The sequence below is a fragment of the Octopus bimaculoides genome, chromosome 25, assembly GCF_046866305.1.
Source record: "Octopus bimaculoides isolate indiv1 chromosome 25, ASM4686630v1, whole genome shotgun sequence".
In the NCBI taxonomy this organism is placed as follows: Eukaryota; Metazoa; Mollusca; class Cephalopoda; order Octopoda; family Octopodidae; genus Octopus; species Octopus bimaculoides.
The window spans coordinates 10,563,061-10,582,562 of NC_142952.1; the positions used below are offsets into that span (position 1 = coordinate 10,563,061).

General features: G+C 36.8%; 2 protein-coding genes across 2 annotated transcripts; both read right to left on the reverse strand.

Moving 5' to 3' along the window:
• Positions 1–674: 674 nt before the first annotated feature.
• On the reverse strand, positions 675–8,108 carry LOC106877860 (cGMP-specific 3',5'-cyclic phosphodiesterase). The gene is made up of 2 exons (XM_014926893.3): positions 4,565–8,108; positions 675–1,131 (listed from the first exon to the last, which is right to left on the reverse strand). The coding sequence occupies exon 1, from the start codon at positions 7,912–7,914 to the stop codon at positions 4,639–4,641; it is 3,276 nt and encodes a 1,091-aa protein (XP_014782379.1). The 5' UTR covers positions 7,915–8,108; the 3' UTR covers positions 675–1,131; positions 4,565–4,638.
• Positions 8,109–14,405: 6,297 nt separating this feature from the next.
• Positions 14,406–17,896, reverse strand: LOC106877862 (cGMP-specific 3',5'-cyclic phosphodiesterase). Its single transcript, XM_014926895.3, has one exon. The coding sequence runs from the start codon at positions 17,787–17,789 to the stop codon at positions 14,607–14,609; it is 3,183 nt and encodes a 1,060-aa protein (XP_014782381.1). The 5' UTR covers positions 17,790–17,896; the 3' UTR covers positions 14,406–14,606.
• Positions 17,897–19,502: the final 1,606 nt, after the last annotated feature.

The following is a 19,502-nucleotide window of genomic DNA, read 5'->3' on the forward strand; positions in this document are numbered from 1 at the left end:
GTGAACGCTCGGAGAAATATTTTCTTTGAAAAGAGAAAAGATAGAAGAGAAAGAGAAAAAAAGTCCAGTCCTTTGAACGTCCGTGCAGGAAAAAAAAGATGGTCACGTGAGGAAAAGAAAGTTGGACGATGGTCACGTGTGAGCAACGAAAGAGAGAAAAAGAAAAAGAGGGGGAGAGAGAGGCAGATAGAAAACGGTGAAGGAGGGAAGGGAGAAAAAGAGAATTAGGGAAGGATGGAAAAAGAAAACAATATAGAGTAGAGTCGCATCAAAAAGGTAAAGATAAACCTACTTGGAAATGGATGCGTCGCGTTCAATTAAATAATAATAATAAATAGTACACATACACACACACACACACACACACACACACACACACACACACACAAACACACACACACACACACACACATACGCACACACACGCACACACACACATATATGTATATATTTATATATACATATAAAGATAAACAGTGTTAGCGGTTGGAATAACCGTTTAAGGGATAAGAATATCCGTTATTACTACCGGGATCATTTACCTATGTTATCCCTGGGCATGGGTATGCAAGCTCACGGCCACAATTACAAAAGAAAAACAAAAACCGAAAGACAAACTGCGCCGCCGCCGCCGCCACCACCACCACCACCACCACCACCACCACCACCAACAACAACAAAACACACCAGATCAACCCTTCCACACCAACTTCATCGTTGCTCAGAAGGGCAACATTAAATTGATAGGTGTGTGTGTGGGTATGTGTGTGAGAGTGTGTTTATGTGAGAGTTTGTGTGAGCGTGTGTGCGTATGAGTGTGATGTGTGTATGAGTGTGTGTGTGTGTGTGAGTGAGTCTGTGTGTGTGTATGTGTGTGAAGGCGTATGGTTAACTGGGTAGAATGCTGAGCTCATAAAAATAGTGTTTTGGTTTCGATTCTTGAAAGGGGCGGCGGTACTTCAGTATGTTTCGCTCAGTAAGGTGCATCGTTTCACCTTGCTCATATTTTGTCAGCTATCAATATCGCCCAGCGGATCTTTTGGTGCGGCTGTCACATTGTAGTTACGTTCTGTAGAGTAATGGGTGGAGAGCCGAGAAGTTTTCATGACCTTCTTGCTATTCTATTGGCACCTAGAAAAAAATAACGAATATATGGCACATGTTATTAAATTGTCCCCTTTCTGCCTTTCTTCCTACTCTCTTTCTATCTCCCTTCTTTCTCCCTCTCAATACACATCGGTCCTCCTAAATTAACAGCCGAGTTACTACTCTGACCATTTATACTGAAATATCTCCGTCAATCCTATCCATTCCCCAGCATCAGCTCCATTGGAAGATACTCTGTGGTGCTGAGTTCGATAGTCACCGTGATGTAATCATGAATGACCACACAATGTATGCCGTTAAGAAGTTCACCAACCAGAGATCACACTAAATTGCTTTAGATTTAAGTACAGATAGACACTGTTCTTATAGTAAACCCAATGGAAAAATTCCAATGCGTTAATATGCATTCCAACCATCCTCAAATAATCTTAAAAACTTAGTTAATAATATTTTGTTGTTGGCACTCCGTCGCTTACGACGTCGAGGGTTCCAGTTGATCCGATCAACGGAACAGCCTGCTCGTGAAATTAACGTACAAGTGGCTGAGTACTCCACAGACACGTGTACCCTTAACGCAGTTCTCGGGGATATTCAACGTGACACAGTGTGACAAGGCTGACCCTTTGAATTACAGGCACAACAGAAACAGGAAGTAAGAGTGAGAGAAAGTTGTGGTGCAAGAGTACAGCAGGGTTCACCTTCATCCCCTGCCGGAGCCTCATGGAGCTTTAGGTGTTTTAGCTCAATAAACACTCACAACGCCCGGTCTGGGAATCGAAACTGCGATCCTATGACCGCGAGTCCGCTGCCCTAACCACTGTGGCGGACTCGAAATGTAACAAAACACTCTTTTTTACACCTTTACAGAACGCCAAGCTAATACATTTCATATGTAAACCCTTGTTTTGTTATTTGTTATTTCTAATGTTTGATTTGGCTTTCTACACACACACACACACACACACACACACACACACACACACACACACACACACACACATATATATATATATATATATATATATATATATATATATATATATATATATATATATATATATAATGGACTCTCCAGTTGTTAGGCGACGTATGAGGGCTCGACAATTTCTTACCGAACAACAATACAGAGGATTTGCTTACAGTGATCAAATGTTTGTGTAGACAAGCTCACTACCTCCATCAGATCGCCATTACCTGAACAGGTGCAACGGGGTGCCACATATCAGATGTCAAAATGATCGCAGAGCAACGTGAAGTGAAGTGTTTTGCTCAAAAACACAACGCAATGCCCGGTTTGAGAATCGGACCCACGATCTCGCAATCGTATATAAAAATTAGAAATGGAAACAACCCAATAATATTTAATAATTAAATAATCTAATCATTAAATGGTAAATTCAATTCAATATTATTAGTTCTATACAAACAACTTAATTATAATATATATATAGGAGCAGGAGTGGCTTGCTTATCAACCACATGGTTCTGGGTTCAGTACCACTGCGTGGCACCTTGGTCAAGTGTCTTCTACTATAGCCTCGGCCCAACCAAAGCCTTGTGAGTGGATTTGGTTGACGGAAACTGAAAGAAGCCCGTCGTATATATGTATATATATTTATATGTGTTTGTGTGTGTATATGTTTGTGTGTCTGTGCTTGTCCCTCCAACATTGCTTGACAACCGATTCTGCTGTGTTTACGTCCCCGTAACTTAGCGGTTCGGCAAAATAGACCGATAGAATAAGTACTAGGCTTTAAAAAAAATAAGCTCTGGGGTCGATTTCTTCGACTAAAGGCGGTGCTCCAGCATGGCCACAGTCAAATGACTGAAACAAGTAAGAGAGAGAATATATATATATATATATATATATATATATATATATATATATATATATATATATATATATATATATGTATATAGTCAAATAAAGAGGGTCAAATTACTGAATTTATTAAAAAAAAGGATCCTTGAAAATTTGATATCATAGATGACCACAGCAAACGAACATGGCTCAGTTGCTGATATTATAAAATATGTATATATATATATATATATATATATATATGTATATATGTGTGTGTGTGTGTGTATGTGTGTGTGTGTGTGTGTGCGTGCGTGCGTGCGTTCGCATGCGCATATATGTAGGAGCACTCCATCGGTTACGACGACGAGGGTCCCAGCTGATCCGATCAACAGAAAAGCCTGCACGTGAAATTAACGTGCAAGTGGCTGAGTAATTCACAGACATGTGTACACTTATCGTAGTTCTCAGGGAGATTCAGCGTGACACAGAGTGTGACAAAGCCGGCCCTTTGAATTACAGGTACTACTCATTTTTTGCCAGCTGAGTGGATTGCAGCAAACACGAAATAAAGTGTCTTGCTCAAGGACACAACATGTCCCCGGGAATTGAACTCACGACCTTACGGTCCTGAGCTGAATGCCCTAACCACTGAGCCACGCGTTTTCACTGCATGCATATGTGTGTGTATTAATATATATATGTGTGTTTATATACAAAATGGCTGATAGTTAGCAAGGTGAGACACACATAAGAAAGAAGGAAACAAAGGACCACTGATGAGGTCACAGAAGTGTGACGAAAGAACTCTGGCCGAAATAAGATTAAGATTAAGATTAATGTAATATAAAGCTGAAAAAAAAAAAAAATTAACACCAAATATACAGTGCGTGTGTTTTTATTGGCTAAACTGGCAATATGACCATCCCCAAGTACAACAACATATATATATATATATATATATATATATATATATATACATGTCTGTGTGTGTGTGTGTGTGTGTGTGTGTGTGTATATATATATATATATATATATATATATATATATATATATATATATTATACACATAACTCATAGAAAAATCTCTTTCTATATATCTATCTACCTATAAATCTATATAATATATATAATATATATAAACATGTATGTATATATATACACACACACATGTATATATATATATATATATATATATATATATATATATATATATATATATATATATATATAAATATTTATATATATATATATATATATATATATATATATATATATATATATATATATATATATATATATATATATAAATATTTATATACATATATAAATATATATATATATATATATATATATATATATATATATATATATATATATATATATATATATATATATATATATATATATATATACACACGCACAGACACACATGCACACACACATATTCACAATGAAAGGAGACATACACACTTGTATATATATTATATTTTATTATAATATAGTATATGAAATACATATGTTAGCGCCATCACTGCTTATATAGGTTCTTATGTTTGAAGCTGACATCATTACAAAAATAAATGAATAGTCAATCTATCTTTTTATCGTTTTCTTGAAATACTAAATAACTGAAGAATTTCGTGAAAGACTTACATAATCCCTTGATTTACATTCTTTATCTTTTTTTTTGAGCAAGTAAAGTAATTGTTTTCTCTTTTGTTCTGAAACTAGGATATCATGCACATTCTGCTTTTAAGAACACTTAGTTTTTGAGTAGGGTTTGGTTTCGTAGTAATTTTCGCGCATTTTCGTCTTCGCTTATCGGAGTTCAACGCCGGATCTTTTAACTGCGGGTCTACCTGCGGTCTACAACCTTCAGTGTTTTTTTCAATTCCTCTCATGCTCTCTTGTTTTTCTGTGAGATTCTGTGCTTTCATCTCCTGAGAGTCAACAGACGATGCTCTGAAAGGCCTTTCCTTTGCAGTCATTTGTGTATTAACATCCGAGATGATGGTTTCGTTTGATGGTGTGCTTTTGATATATTCGGGTTCTAAAGATGATAGTCTTTGCCGTACTGGTGGTTGAAAAACACGATTCATTCTTCTGAATGGTTGGGTGGGTTCTTCAGGTAAGGCATTCAGAGCATGGCTTCCTCGTCGGCTTTGTGATAATTCGTTACGTTTGTCTTCAGCAACTTCATCGATCCAACTAGTTCGTCTCTGCCGATTGATTACAGGCATAGCTTGAGTTGGCTGTGCATAAGTACTGTGAGCTTTTCTCTGTAAAAACACCTTTTCATGCCCAGTGTCAGCGTCTTCTGATGTTTCTATATTAATCACTGGTTGTTCGTGTGGCATTACAATCGGCAAGTGTTCTGATTCCCTCAAAGAAGCCCTTTCTGTTTGAGTTAATGCCGAAGACACTTCCAGAGTTCGATTTTCGGTTTGACTGTCCACTGTTTTTGTCTCAACGGTTTTCAAAGATGGTCTGGTAGTTTCTGGTTGACATATATCTGCTGGGATTGAAATATCAGTCTGAGTATCCATTTGCTTTCGATCAAATGTTAAAATAGTTTGGGTCGAAATACCTTTGTCTTCCGTCTCTAATTGGTCTCCGATTGTTATAGCACTTTCCAGTGAAATGTTATATAAAACTAATTCCAACTCTTTATCAATATCAAATTTTTCATTACCATTTGCAATATCAGACCAATGAGCTCTGTTTTCAAGCATCCCATCGTAAAGGGGTTTTAATTCCTCACGCACCTGATAAAGAAGTTTGTAAACTATTGTACACACAAAATCAATAAAACCAACTTGCATTTTGGGCAATTCGTATCTTTTATTGCGATCCATCATAGGCAACACAGTATATTTACATTGGGTTTCGAAGTCACCTTGTTCGAAGAATTCGGCTGCGACCATAATAGCAGTCTTTCTTTGAACATCCCATGGCTTAGTAATAGCTGAAAGATCAGACGCAGTCATCATCATGCTAATTAGTAAATCAATGCTTTCTTGAGATGACAACGTTTGGTCATCGACTTCTATTTTCCGTTTGAAAATATTTCTTCTCTCAAAATATATTACGAGATCCGTAGCAATGATTGCTTTCTCGATTAATTTAAGGCCATGCTGATACTTTTCAGCTGAAACGTTTTGTAAAATATTTGTATCTTCATTTTTTAATATCATGATACTTCGATCTATATGATGGTTTTCCAACACAGACGTGCTGTAAAGAGTAGCAAGAGGAGATGCTGTCTTCACTTGAAACGCATTATTATATCCTCTATGATCAAGATCATGACACAAAGAAGCCATCAATAGGCAAATCTGATCAAATTCTGTGAAATATATTTGCAATTTCCCAGTAGTCAACATACAAAACATCATTTGAGTAACATTGATAGCATGACGCCAATTATGATAGATGACAGGTCGATAGTTCTTTTTAACAGTTAGTATCCACCTATATAATAATTTTTTAGGTATGTTGAGAACGGATAATGTTTTGGCTTCTAAAAATATGCGAACAACCAACAAAATAGAGTCATCCTCTGAATATAAGAAGTCATTGAAGTCGAATCGATAAATTTTGTAAAAACTTGAACTTAGTACCTCCATACTTAAAAAATGATCTACAATTTCTGGATCACAAGTAGTATAGTAGCTAAGTACTTTGTTTGTAAATTCTATCTGATCCAGCATATTTGCCGCAGTTTCATAAAGACGGCAATTATAGATAGCTAAACCGCAGAACATTGCAAATATTTCCATCAAGCTGATATCATTTTGACTAAAAATATCCCTTGAATCTTTGCTATATACGATCCAGCCTACAAAATTCTTGCTGGCATCTTTAATAGCTAAACAAATCAGCTGGCTTTCAATCTTACATTCAAGATCTATGGTGTCTTGCTCAATAAATTCCCTCGAAAGAAACATATCCAAAGTATTTCCGCTGTTAATATTTTGTTCAATTGCCAATTTTATTTTAGGTGTTATAATTTCTTCTGAGATATCTGAAGCTCCTTTTAATAACTGAAAAACTTTCGAAGTTTCAGTTGGGTGAATACTATCCTTTTTCGGATCACTCAAATAGATGATAATACTCTCACACTGTAACATTTCCATGGCAAGTTTGGTAATTTCAGATATTAGTTTCATTAGAGAATTTTGATATTTTAGTATACATCGATTCAGTCTCAGTAATAACTTGTGATGTGCGTATTCCTCAAATGATCTTCGCAAAAAATTATTGCATCTCATACTAATGGCACAAAAGGACAAAAAACTCTCGCAGATTATTTCGTCTTCAGAATCAAAATGGTTATCTTTTTTGTTCATTATTTGAGCGACAGCTAACAAATTATCACCACTGTCTAGAATTGGCACGCATAGAATGCTTTTGGTGCGAAATCCAGTTTTTTCGTCGACATTAGATAAGAAACGAGGATCCTGATATGCATCCTTAATATTTAGTAAACACTTACTCTGAGCTACATATCCTGAAATATCTTTTCCGAAGGGAACGCGTATGGCGTTTTCTTCAGTATGAAGTGATTCTTCAAGAGTAGATTCAGCTGTAACATCAAACAGGGTCGACGTTAGATATTGAATTTTTCCAGCTCCTCGAACCATAAAAAGATTTGCTTTTTCACATTGAAGTAAGATACATAGATTCTGAAGAACTTTATGACAGACAAAGTGTATATGAATCTCGGAATTAAGAACTTTCAATATTTCTTTGTACATTTCATTTGTAGTAAGAGATTCGAGTTGGTTTCTTCGGGAAAGTTTCTTGTGAAACAAGAGGTTTTGTAAAAAGTCTATAAAGGAATCCATTGCTTCTTCCTTTAACTTTTGATTGTATAATTCTTCCCCCAAGTCACCCAATCCTCGCCTAGAGAGCCATGATCTAACGAATATTGGATTCTTCACCAAGAAATCATCCACTTCTTCTTGAGTAAGTTCTGCTTCCTCAGTAAATTCTGTTTCCATATTTATTTAAAGTTTAATTTCCAAACAATATTCAATGAAGCTTGTAGTAAGTATTCTAGAAAACGTTTCATGAAAATTTCTGTATTTCTTTTTTTTTTTTTTTTTTTTTAATTCAGTAGTCTTCGCTACTTGAAATTAGAAGCAGGCAGCAGGCATGCTTTCGTGGCTTGTCTTCGAAATGACGCTGAATTATCTGTTGTGACGTAAGTAAAATTATGACAAAATATTCAAATTCATCAAAGGATCGAGTTGTGCATGGCACACCTGCATAATTTGCCTTTGGCTTTATTGGTCTAAGACAAAACGTTCCTCAATCTGAACCATATTATGTTCTGTGTTGTTGATAATGACCAAATCAAAAGTACAGTTGATGCTGGCTCGAACCGAACACTACGAAGAACGTGACTACATTGTTGCTGGAATTTGGTTCAATTCTCCACAGTTTCTGGCACTTCACCGCCCGTATCTTGATGTCTTTTCCTTTCCTAAAGTTTAAAACCTAAAGTTTAAAACCCGGGTTCGATGACAGCATTGACTGAATCAATTCAATATTAATGAATCTGGTTTGGCGTTATATCGTCTCAACCTGCTTAACATACTACCAAATATTCATTTAAATATTAAAAAAAGTACCAGAGTTCAAAGAAACTGTATCCACGTCTCATCAAATGAACACACACAAATTTAGTGACTTATTAAAAAAATCCCCAAAAGACAGAAAGTGAATCATAAGCGCAGCCCTGTGAGTGAGAAGTTCATTTGGTAATAACATTGATTCGAGTTCAGTACAGCTTGGCTGCACCTCAAGTATGCGCCTTCGGCTGTACTTCCAGCATGACCAATGCTTTGTGAGTGATTTTGGTTGATTGAAAATGTGCGAATGCCCTTTGTATGTATGTATGCATATATATATATGCTGAAACCTCCTTTGGTCATGACTGACCATGGGATTACTCTTAGAAAGTTACCCTGCGAGGCACACACACACACACACACACACACACACACACACACACACACACACATCTATGTATATATGTATATATATGTATATATATATGTATATATGTATATATATATATGTATGTATATATATGTATATATATATATATGATGATGGCCGTCCACTCGTGACCGAGGAAGACCATTGCCGATCTTCAGGAACATTGTGCGCTCTAGGACTAACTTATATTTTGCATTTGCGGCTCCGTTGGTGGCTAATGAGCCCTGCTCTTGACAAGCATACACGACTGCAAACATTGCAGATTAAGCTTTCCCCATTCACTATATATATACATATATATATATATATATATATTTATATATATATATATATATATATATATATATATATATATATATATATATATATATATATATATATATACACATACATGTATATGTATGCATACATATATATATATATATATATAAATATATATATATATACATACATACATACATACATACATATATGTATATATATATGTTGGGTCATCCCATAAATAATGCGATAATGCGGTTTTTATACTTCTTTTATTTTTCAAAATTAAGGTAAACAAAGTTCTTTTTAAATCTAAAATATATTCTTCTTCATTTTCTACAATGCTCTTCCATCTATCTGGTAGACTCGCAATGCCCCTCTTCCAAAATTCACTTGTCCGTGACGAAAAATACTCTTCCCGTACTGTTCTGACCTCGTCTACAGAATTCATTTTCCCCCGTCCAAATGATATTTTTTTCCATCCAAAAGACTGTGGAATAAATGATGATCAGATGGGGCAATATCCGCCGAATATGGTGAGTGGGTCATCGCTTCCCATTCAAACTGCTCCAGCCTTTGGAGTGTCATCCTCGCTGTATGTGGCTAAGCATTATCCTGATGGAAGAACACCTTTCGTCTTGAAACCAAAGATGGTCGTTTTCCTTCTAGCATTGGTGTCGATGAGTGGTTGAATGACCAAATCCAAGTTTCTCTGCTGGTTTCTCAACAGTTACGATGGTATCTTGTTCCACAAGTGTTTGCAGAACGTCTTCGTCGACCTCTACAGATCTTCCAGAACGGGGCTGGCATTCTAGGCTATAGTTTCCAGCTCGGAATTTCTGGAACCACTGTTGACACTGGCTCATGCTTATTGTCTGATCCCCGTATACTGCGTTAATATTCCTCACACTTTCCGTTGTGCCTTTATTGAACTCATAAAACAGCATATGCCGAATGTGCTCCTTTGTCACTTCCATTCTAGCTTTCAAAAAATAACTGTTAAAATCTTTAAAACTAGCACTAAGAATAAGGACAAGGTAAAATTAGTACCTGCTTTTATAGCAAGTTGATGCAGGCAGTTCATCCTGTCCCCCTCCGACTGAAAAACCGCATTATTTATGGGATGACCTAATATATATATATATACATATACATACATACATACATACATACATATATATATATATATATATATATATATATATATATATATATATATATATATATATATATATATATATATATATATATATATATATATAATTGCAGCGTGGAAAGTGTTTATAAACCATTTAAAAATACACAAAAACCGTTTAGATCCACTTCAAATTTTAAATTTAATTTGTCAAAATATTTTCGTCGCTTCGAGACTGCGACCTGTTCACTGACAAAATTCCCTGCTGCATCTGAGAAAGTAACAGTTAATTCATGAATTAACTGTTAGATGTATGTATGAATTTTGGACTCGAAAAGACACTTCTAATTGCTTTGATATCACAATGGGCCCCTTGGATTCCACCAAAGTGATGGATTGTGTTGGAATCTATCTTCTGCATGACCTGCATGATGAATTTCTGGACATTAGGTGTGGATTATATAGGGATGATGTACTTTTCATCATAGAAAATGTATCTAACAGTTTCCGTCTACCAAATTCCCTTGCAAGGCTTTGGTCGGCTGGAAGATATATTAGAAGTCACTTGCCCAGGGTGCCACGCAGTGGGACTGAACCGGGATCCATGTGGTTGGGAATCAAGCTTCTTATCACACAGCTACGCCTGCACCTATATAAATGTCCTTTTTTTTGTTTTTTAATTGCCATGTCCCGAATGTAGGACATAAGCGGCCATGTCCTGCCACACTTTATCCGTTACCGGTAATTATTTTCTGTAACATTTCCACTTCTTAATGTTTAATACCTCTTTCTTATTTCTTTACTGTCCACAAGGGGTCACACACAGAGAGTACAACCGAGGACAGACAAACGGATTAAGTCGATTATACCGACCCCAGTGCGTAACTGGTACTTATTTAATCGACCCCGAAAGGATGAAAGGCAAAGTCGACCTCGGCGGAATTTGAACTCAGAACGTAGCGGCAGACGAAATACCGTTAAGCATTTCACCCGGCGTGCTAACGTTTCTTATTTCTTTATTGCCCACAAGGGGCTAAACATAGAGGGGACAAACAAGGACAGACAAACGAATTAAGTCGATTATAGCGACCCCAGTGCGTAACTGGTACTTATTTAATCGACCCCGAAAGGATGAAAGGCAAAGTCGACCTCGGCGGAATTTGAACACAGAACGTAGCAGACGAAATACCGCTAAGCATTTCGCCCGGCGTGCTAACGTTTCTGCCAGCTTGCCGCTTTAATGTTTAATACCTCTTTCTTCTGACCAGTTCTTCAAGCTTGACATCCATATCATGCTTCTCTTTCCTCTGCTTCTTTTCCCTTCAACCTTTCCGGTCATCGCTAAATTCTTCAGGCCTTCTTTCCTCATCACATGAACAAGAAATCTCATTTATTTGACCTTTATCTCACGGAGCAGTTTCCTATAAACGTACGTGCATAGGCAACACGACTCCCCTAAATCCATATAGACTCATCGATTAACTTTAAGTGTCGACTTCATTACATCTTAGCTCTTTTGCTTCAGCAAAACGCAAAAAGTCTACCTCACTAGCTAACCACATACACTAATCTCAAAAATAGTAGCACCCACAAAAGTATTACCTGGTCAATCATTAAAACGAGAAGGCCATATCAAGATGGCCGAGATCCATGGGATCTCTGTAGTAAAGAAATTATCGAGATTTTAACGATAAAGCTCTCACCCCACTGATTTTTGACCCGCCAAAACTATCTGCGTTAATCGATTCTTAAAAGCATTCAGGTTTGATCATAGATCAATATAATCTGCCATTTTATCCCACCTGCCGGCTTTGTGGGGTCTCTAATCTTTTTTTAACTTAATTCCTAACTATTTCTACCTTCGTGTTTATGATCATACATGTCTAGACTCTTTAGACCTATTTTTCATCAATTAATTGCATTTATTATATTTATTTTCCACGTCATTACCCGGACTCGCGGTCATAGGATCGCGGTTTCGATTCCCAGACCGGGCGCTGTGAGTGTTTATTGAACGAAAACACCTAAAGCTCCTCGAGGCTCCGGCAGGGGATGGTGATGAACCCTGCTGTACTCTTTCACCACAACTTTCTCTCACTCTTACTTCCTGTTTCTGTTGTGCCTGTAATTCAAAGGGTCAGCCTTGTCACACTGTGTCACGCTGAATATCCCCGAGAACTACGTTAAGGGTACATGTGTCTGTGGAGTGCTCAGCCACTTGCACGTTAATTTCACGAGCAGGCTGTTCCGTTGATCGGATCAACTGGAACCCTCGACGTTGTAAGCGACGGAGTGCCAACAACAACGTCATTACCAGTTTGCTAATATTTAATCTATTCCCACCGACATATATAATTCCCATTCCCTTATCAGATACAGCTGCTGGCGTCTATCTTCAGATGCTTCTGTTAAGAGTAAACACGGCTGACGGCTTGCAGCCACCTGATAGACAGACAGTTCAGCGAGCGTACCTGGAAACAAAACTCCTCTCTTTAATACGTATATTTCGATCTACCCATTTTCTATTCTTTGACGTCTAACTCTACTTCACTATCATGAGGCAGTGTGTCGAGCAACATCGCTGTGTTTACTTCACAATTTGTGAAGTTTGTGTTTTTGTGATCACGTGTGTGCTGTAGTCTGCGATTTTGTCATGGACATGAAGTTGGAACAAAGAACTAATTGGTTTGTCTAATATGTTGGAACAAAGAGCCTATTGGTTTGTCTAATAAATTCGCTCGTTTCATTTCAATGCTATTTGAATTAACACGAAAGCTATTTCTATAGTAGTATTTTAGGTTATTTTTGTAACTCTATTCTTCCTCTACAACTTCTGTTTACCATTTTGAATTCTGAATAAATGTAACCTCTTTTCAGACAGTATCATGGATTATCAAGTGAAAAAGAAAAACAAATGGACGTTTTCGACACCCGCTTCTCATCGCTTTTAGTCAAGGTTCCAAAACTGCCAAAATCGCTCGAGATATTTGTGCTGTGTACAGAGAATGCTCTATTACTGAAAGAATTGCACAGAAATTATTTTCACGCTTCAAGGATGAGAAATTCGACCTCACAGACTCTCAACATTCCGACCGATTTATTCAGTTCAATGAGGATCGATTGAACGAGCTCATCCACGAGGATCCGCACCAATCCACTAAAGAATTGGCCCAGCAGCTGAGATGTTCTTTTTATAGCATTGACCCTTCAGTTGATGGGTAAGGTTCCAAGACTCAGTGCTTTGAATGCCACACGTTCTGAACAAAAGGGACGCACATATCAGCGTTCCTCTTTTGTCGGCAGTTTGCTCGATCGACACCAGGCTACTCATGGACACAGAGATTTATTTAATACATCGTTACCAGCGATGAGAAATAATGTCTTTACGTCAATATTAAGCAGAGGAAAGAATGACTGAACCCTGAAAAACTAGAAACACCTCGAAGCAAGTCAGAAGAGCATCCCCACAAGACAATGATCTGCCTTTCGTAAAACTGGAAAGGACTAGGCACTCCGTCGCTTACGACGTCGAGGGTTCCAGTCGATCCGATCAACTGAACAGCCTGCTCGTGAAATTAACGTGCAAGTGGCTGAGCAATCCACAGACACGTGTACCCTTAACGTAGTTCTTGGGGATATTCAGAAGAGTATCCCCACAGGACAATGATCTGCTTTTCGTGAAATTAGAAAGGACTAATCCACTATGAAATACTTGAAGACAACCAGACTGTCAATGCAGAGTTTTACGTTCAGCAAATGCACCAGCTCAACGAGGCAGTCCAGCTGAAACGATCCGACCAGTATCACGGTGTTCTTCTTGAACTCGACAATGCTCACCCCAGCGTGGCTTATCTAATAAAAAAAAATTGCTTTTCAAGTGCTCGGTTGGGAAGTTCTATCGCAGCCACCCGTAATTGTCCTGATATAGTACCTTCAAATTGTCACCTTTAACAGTCTGCGAGGGATTGATGAATTCTTCGAGTCAAGACCCGGTGATTTCTCGGTAAGAAAATCTCGGTATGATTTATCGATTCGGCTGAAAATAACTATTAATTAAAGAGTAACACAAATATCTTTAGAAAGTTAAATCGATTGCTGGTCGTCTGCTTATTATCTATTTATTATCCAATGAGAAAACAACATCTACGTTGTGGCACGATCTCTATAATACATATTCATACATAAAGAGATATGCTTATATATATATATATATATATATATATATATATACATACTACTCTCTGTACAAATCCAACAAGAAACATTTTAAGCAAACCACGTTAACAAGAAACACTATGAAATCACACACAAATAACTCTTCAAAATGTCTTGCTCGTCCTTCATATTAACGGGAATTTTCTTCAAACATTTTCGCTTTCGAAACTGATTAATATTTGGTGTAAAGTCATATTCTACAGTAGGAGCCTCATTATATTCATTTACAGTAGAGATCGAATCACTTACAGTCAAATTTTGCCCTATTTTTCTGTTTAGTTTTTCAGAAACTCTATAAATATCATCGGTGACGACTTGTTCAACATTATCGAAAAGGTGAGTCGAATCAGTATGTTTTATGAATGTTTTGACGTCTATTGATGTTCTCAGTGAATTCGGTGAAAGAGCCAATGTTGGGATATAATTTTGATGTTGCATAGATGTAGCATTGCTATTCGAGTGTTTGTTAGTTGCAAATTCATTGATATCTGAATGAACTGTGGCTGAATAAGTTGTTTTAACTGGAAGGCTAACTTTCATCGGACCTTCTGAAGTAATTTTACCTTTGGAATTATATATTTGTACAGTGTTTCTGGTGTGTAATTTGACGACTGACATGTCTGTCTGACAAGATTTTTCTTTCATTTCAACTTTTTTATGAGGTACTGCCATAGTAAACTTCACAATGCTTTCTTGCCATGGACAAGCAGAAATTGGTGATTTTAACATAGTAAGCTTCTTTAGTTTAGGTATTAACGATGGTTCTGAATGACACCATACGGAGGAATTATGTTCTGTAATTAAATTTAATGCTATAGGTGATCGAAATTTATCTAATATTGGTTCTAAAATCTTGTTATTTCGAGTTTGAATATCCATTGAGCTACTTCGGAATTCTTGGTGCTGTTTTGGTTGGTCAACTCTTAATCTCTGATGTGAAGCAACAATTAATTCTTCATCGATATTAAACTTTTCTTTATCAGCAGCAATAAGACGCCAGTGTGTTCCGTTTGCGATGCACCCGTCATATAATGGTCTCAAACACGTTTCTAATTTTACCAAAAGTTTATAAATCGGCATACACACAAAATCAATAAAATCAACTTGTGCCCTAGTTATTTCACATTTTTTCTCGCGATCCACCAAAGACAAGACTTGAGATTTTAAAGCTTTATCCAGCTCTCCTTGCTCGAAGTATTCAGATATGACTTTAATGGCTGTCTTTCTTTGAATTTCCCATGGCTTAGTCGCAGCCGACAGATCTGCTGCAGTCATCACCATGCCAATTAGTAAATCAATACTCTCAAGAGAATCAAACGTTCTGTGATCACTTTCTATTTCGTGTCTAAAAATGCTCCTATTCTCAAAATGGTTCTTGAGATCCGTGGCAAAGATTGCTTTCTCTATTAGTCTGAAACCCTCTCGATACTTTTCAACTGGAAGATTTTTAAAGATATTAGTTCCGGATTTGTTTAATATCATCATATTTCGACTTATATGATAGTGCTCTAAGATAGACGTACTGTACAATGTAGCAAGCGAAGATGCTATTCTCACTTGGAACGAATTGTTCTGCCCTCTGTGCTCAAGATCATGAAGCAAACAAGCAATTAATAAACAGATCATTTGGAATTTCGTGAAGTAAGTCTCTAATTTACCTGTAGTCAACATACAGAACATTGATTGTGTAACGTTTAAAACATGGCGCCAGTTATGGTAGGTAACTGGACGATAGCTGTCTTTCACTGTTACAATAAACCTATATAAATAAGCCATAGATATATTCAGAACATTTACAACATCAAGCTTTAAAAGCAACCGGGCACATATTAAAACAGTATCATCATCTGTATATAATGAATCATCGAAGTGAAAATTGTATATTTGATAGTGTTCTGAAGATTTCATCTCCATTGATAGATAACGATCGATTGTTTTTTGATCACACGTCTTGTTGTAGGCAATAACATCATCGATTATTTTCGCCCGAGACAGCAACTTAACTGAACTCTCGTACAAACGACAGTTGAAGATACTCAAACCGCAATAAGTTGTAAATGCTTTCATCATCTTGATATCATTTTCACTAAAATCGTCCACCGAATCTCTGACAAACATTATACAACCAATAGTGTTTCCCGTGGAATCTTTTATCGGCATACCAAGTAACCACATTTCACTGTCTTTGAGATTTGGAAACGAGATTTCAGAAGAAAATTTTAAATTGAAAACATCGAATACATTTTCACTCTTCAAATTATTTTCAACAGGTTTTATAAATTTCCTATCTATTGTCACTTCTTTTGCTTCTTTCTCTTCTTTCAATAACTGAAACACTTTAGAATTTATATTTGGACCAACTGTTTCTTTGTTACTGTCAGTTAAATAGATGCTGATATTACTACTGTCAATCAATGCCATGGCATGGTGCAAAATTTGAGAAATAAGCTTTGGTAGATTGTTCTGTTCTTTCAGAATGCAGTTGGCGAGCTTTAGTAATAACTGGTGGCGTTTAAATTCTTCAAGACAGACTTGAAATAAATGAGCATTTTCTATACTGATTCCACAAACAGATAATAAGTTCTCAAATAAGGCTTCATCTTCTAAAGAAAAATTAGCATTTTCTTTGCTGTTCTGGACATTAACGACACCCATTACATTATCGTATTTATTTAGAATCGGCATACACAGAATACTTTGGACTTGAAGTCCAATCGATTTGTCATCACTTAAAGAATGATGAGGCCGAGTAACATCTTTGATGTTCAAAGAACGCTTACTTTCAGCTACATAACCCAAGATTCCTTCACCGAATGGTATACGAATGATATTGGGTTCTGAATGAAGGGTTTCATTTCTGTCAGAAGTAGCGGTCACATCGACGTATTTAGATATAAGATAACGCGTCTTTCCGGTACCTCGAGCCAAATAAATACTCGCGCTATTAGACTGGATCAAAATACACGTGTTCTGAAGAACCGCATAACACAATTTATCTTCATTAAGCTCGGAAGCCAATTCCTTCATGATTTCTCTGTAAGTGTCCTTTACGGTTAATACCGTATTCTTGTTTACACCAATGCTGCTGTTTCGAGAAATAATCATTTTAACGCAGTCTATAAATGAATGTCTTAAAGACGGGACCACAACAACTTTCTCTTCAGAAGTATTAGCATTGTGTTTAGAAATCCAGTTTTTAGTGAATTCTGGGTTTTCTTCTAAAAACTTTTCTACGTCGTCTGCGCAAATAGGGTCAACCATATCAGAGAATATCCAGGAGACAACAGAAATAACTTTAAGTCAATATCAATGATATAATATAGCAGTTTAAAAAATTGACTCTCTTTTTAACCTTTCCCTCTCTTTGATCTTTCTCCCTCTCTTTCTTTCTCTTTCTTTGTCTTACTATTTCACAACTACCCATTCATTCTCTGCCTCTCTTTCTCTCTTGCTATTTCTCATCAGTTTGTGCTCCGCTTTGTGACGTCATTCAGGTTTGCTGCGATTAAGGAAAACACACACACACACACACACACACACATACACACACACAACATACAAGCACACATACACATATAATCATACAAACACACATACAAACACGCATACAGAAACACACACAACATACAAACACACATACACACATACAAACACACATACACATACAAACATGCATACACACACACATGCTTTAACTTCGGACGAATGAATGTGTGTGTGTGTGTGTATACACACATACATATATATGCATGTATATATACATACACATATATACATACTCATATATACATACTTGTGTGTGTATGTATATATGTATGCATGGTGTTTGGCCACAGTCAAGCAGAACAGAAGGAGAAGGAGAGGGTATGTCTCCTCTTCATTTTCCACATGCACACATTTCCCGCTTTTTCTTTACTTTTTTTCTTTTTCCAGTAGTATAAAAGTTTGTTGTTGGCACTCCGTCGCTTACGACGTTGAGGGTTCCAGTTGATCCGATCAACGGAACAGCCTGCTCGTGAAATTAACGTGCAAGTGGCTGAGCACTCCACAGACACGTGTACCCATAACGTAGTTCTCGGGGGATATTCAGCGTGACACAGAGTGTGACAAGGCTGACCCTTTGAATTACAGGCACAACAGAAACAGGAAGTAAGAGTGAGAGAAAGTTGTGGTGAAAGAGTACAGCAGGGTTCGCCACCATCCCCTGCCGGTGCCTCGTGGAGCTATAGGTGTTTTCGCTTAATAAACACTCACAACGCCCGGTTTGGGAATCGAAACCGCGATCCTATGACCGCGAGTCCGCTGCCCTAACCACTGGGCCATTGCGCCTCCACAGTATAAAAGTAAGATGTAGATATTTCAATGATTTATTCTTCATTACACATTTTTGCTTCCCCGGCTTCTTCCCTGCACGTCTATATAAGTAAAGCATTGGATTTAAAGACGAATAAAATCCATCGTTGGCCTTACCACTGTTTCCGGTGACGCCCGCGAGGGTGCTTGGCTGTTCCAACGCCTTAGCCTCGCCATCACGCATGGTAACGCAACGAGTATTCTGGTTTGCTTCAGCAGGCTACGTTGAACCTTGTGGTGTGCAGCCAATTGAGGTGCTTGGTGTTGAACTGATGCTTTTTCTCTTTTTTCTTCCTCTTTTTCCTCTTCTTTTCTTTTCTATTTTCTCTTTCTTCGTTCAGGTTTGTTTTATTCGGTTTTGGATTTGTATTTTAATGTGGTTTTGTATTATATATATATATATATATATATATATATATATATATATATATATATATATATATTTGTTTTGCAAGATTTTTGATGTGAAATCGTGTGTTGAAACAGATGTTGTTGTACTTGGGGATGGTCATATTGCCAGTTTATATATATATATATATATATATATATATATATATATATATATATATATATATATATATATATCATATACATAGGTGTTATATATGTAACAGAATGTTA

Bases quoted from the DNA above. Each gene is read 5' to 3' on its own strand.
- LOC106877862 (XM_014926895.3), bottom strand. From the start codon at position 17,789: ATGGTTGACCCTATTTGCGCAGACGACGTAGAAAAGTTTTTAGAAGAA.
- LOC106877860 (XM_014926893.3), bottom strand. From the start codon at position 7,914: ATGGAAACAGAATTTACTGAGGAAGCAGAACTTACTCAAGAAGAAGTG.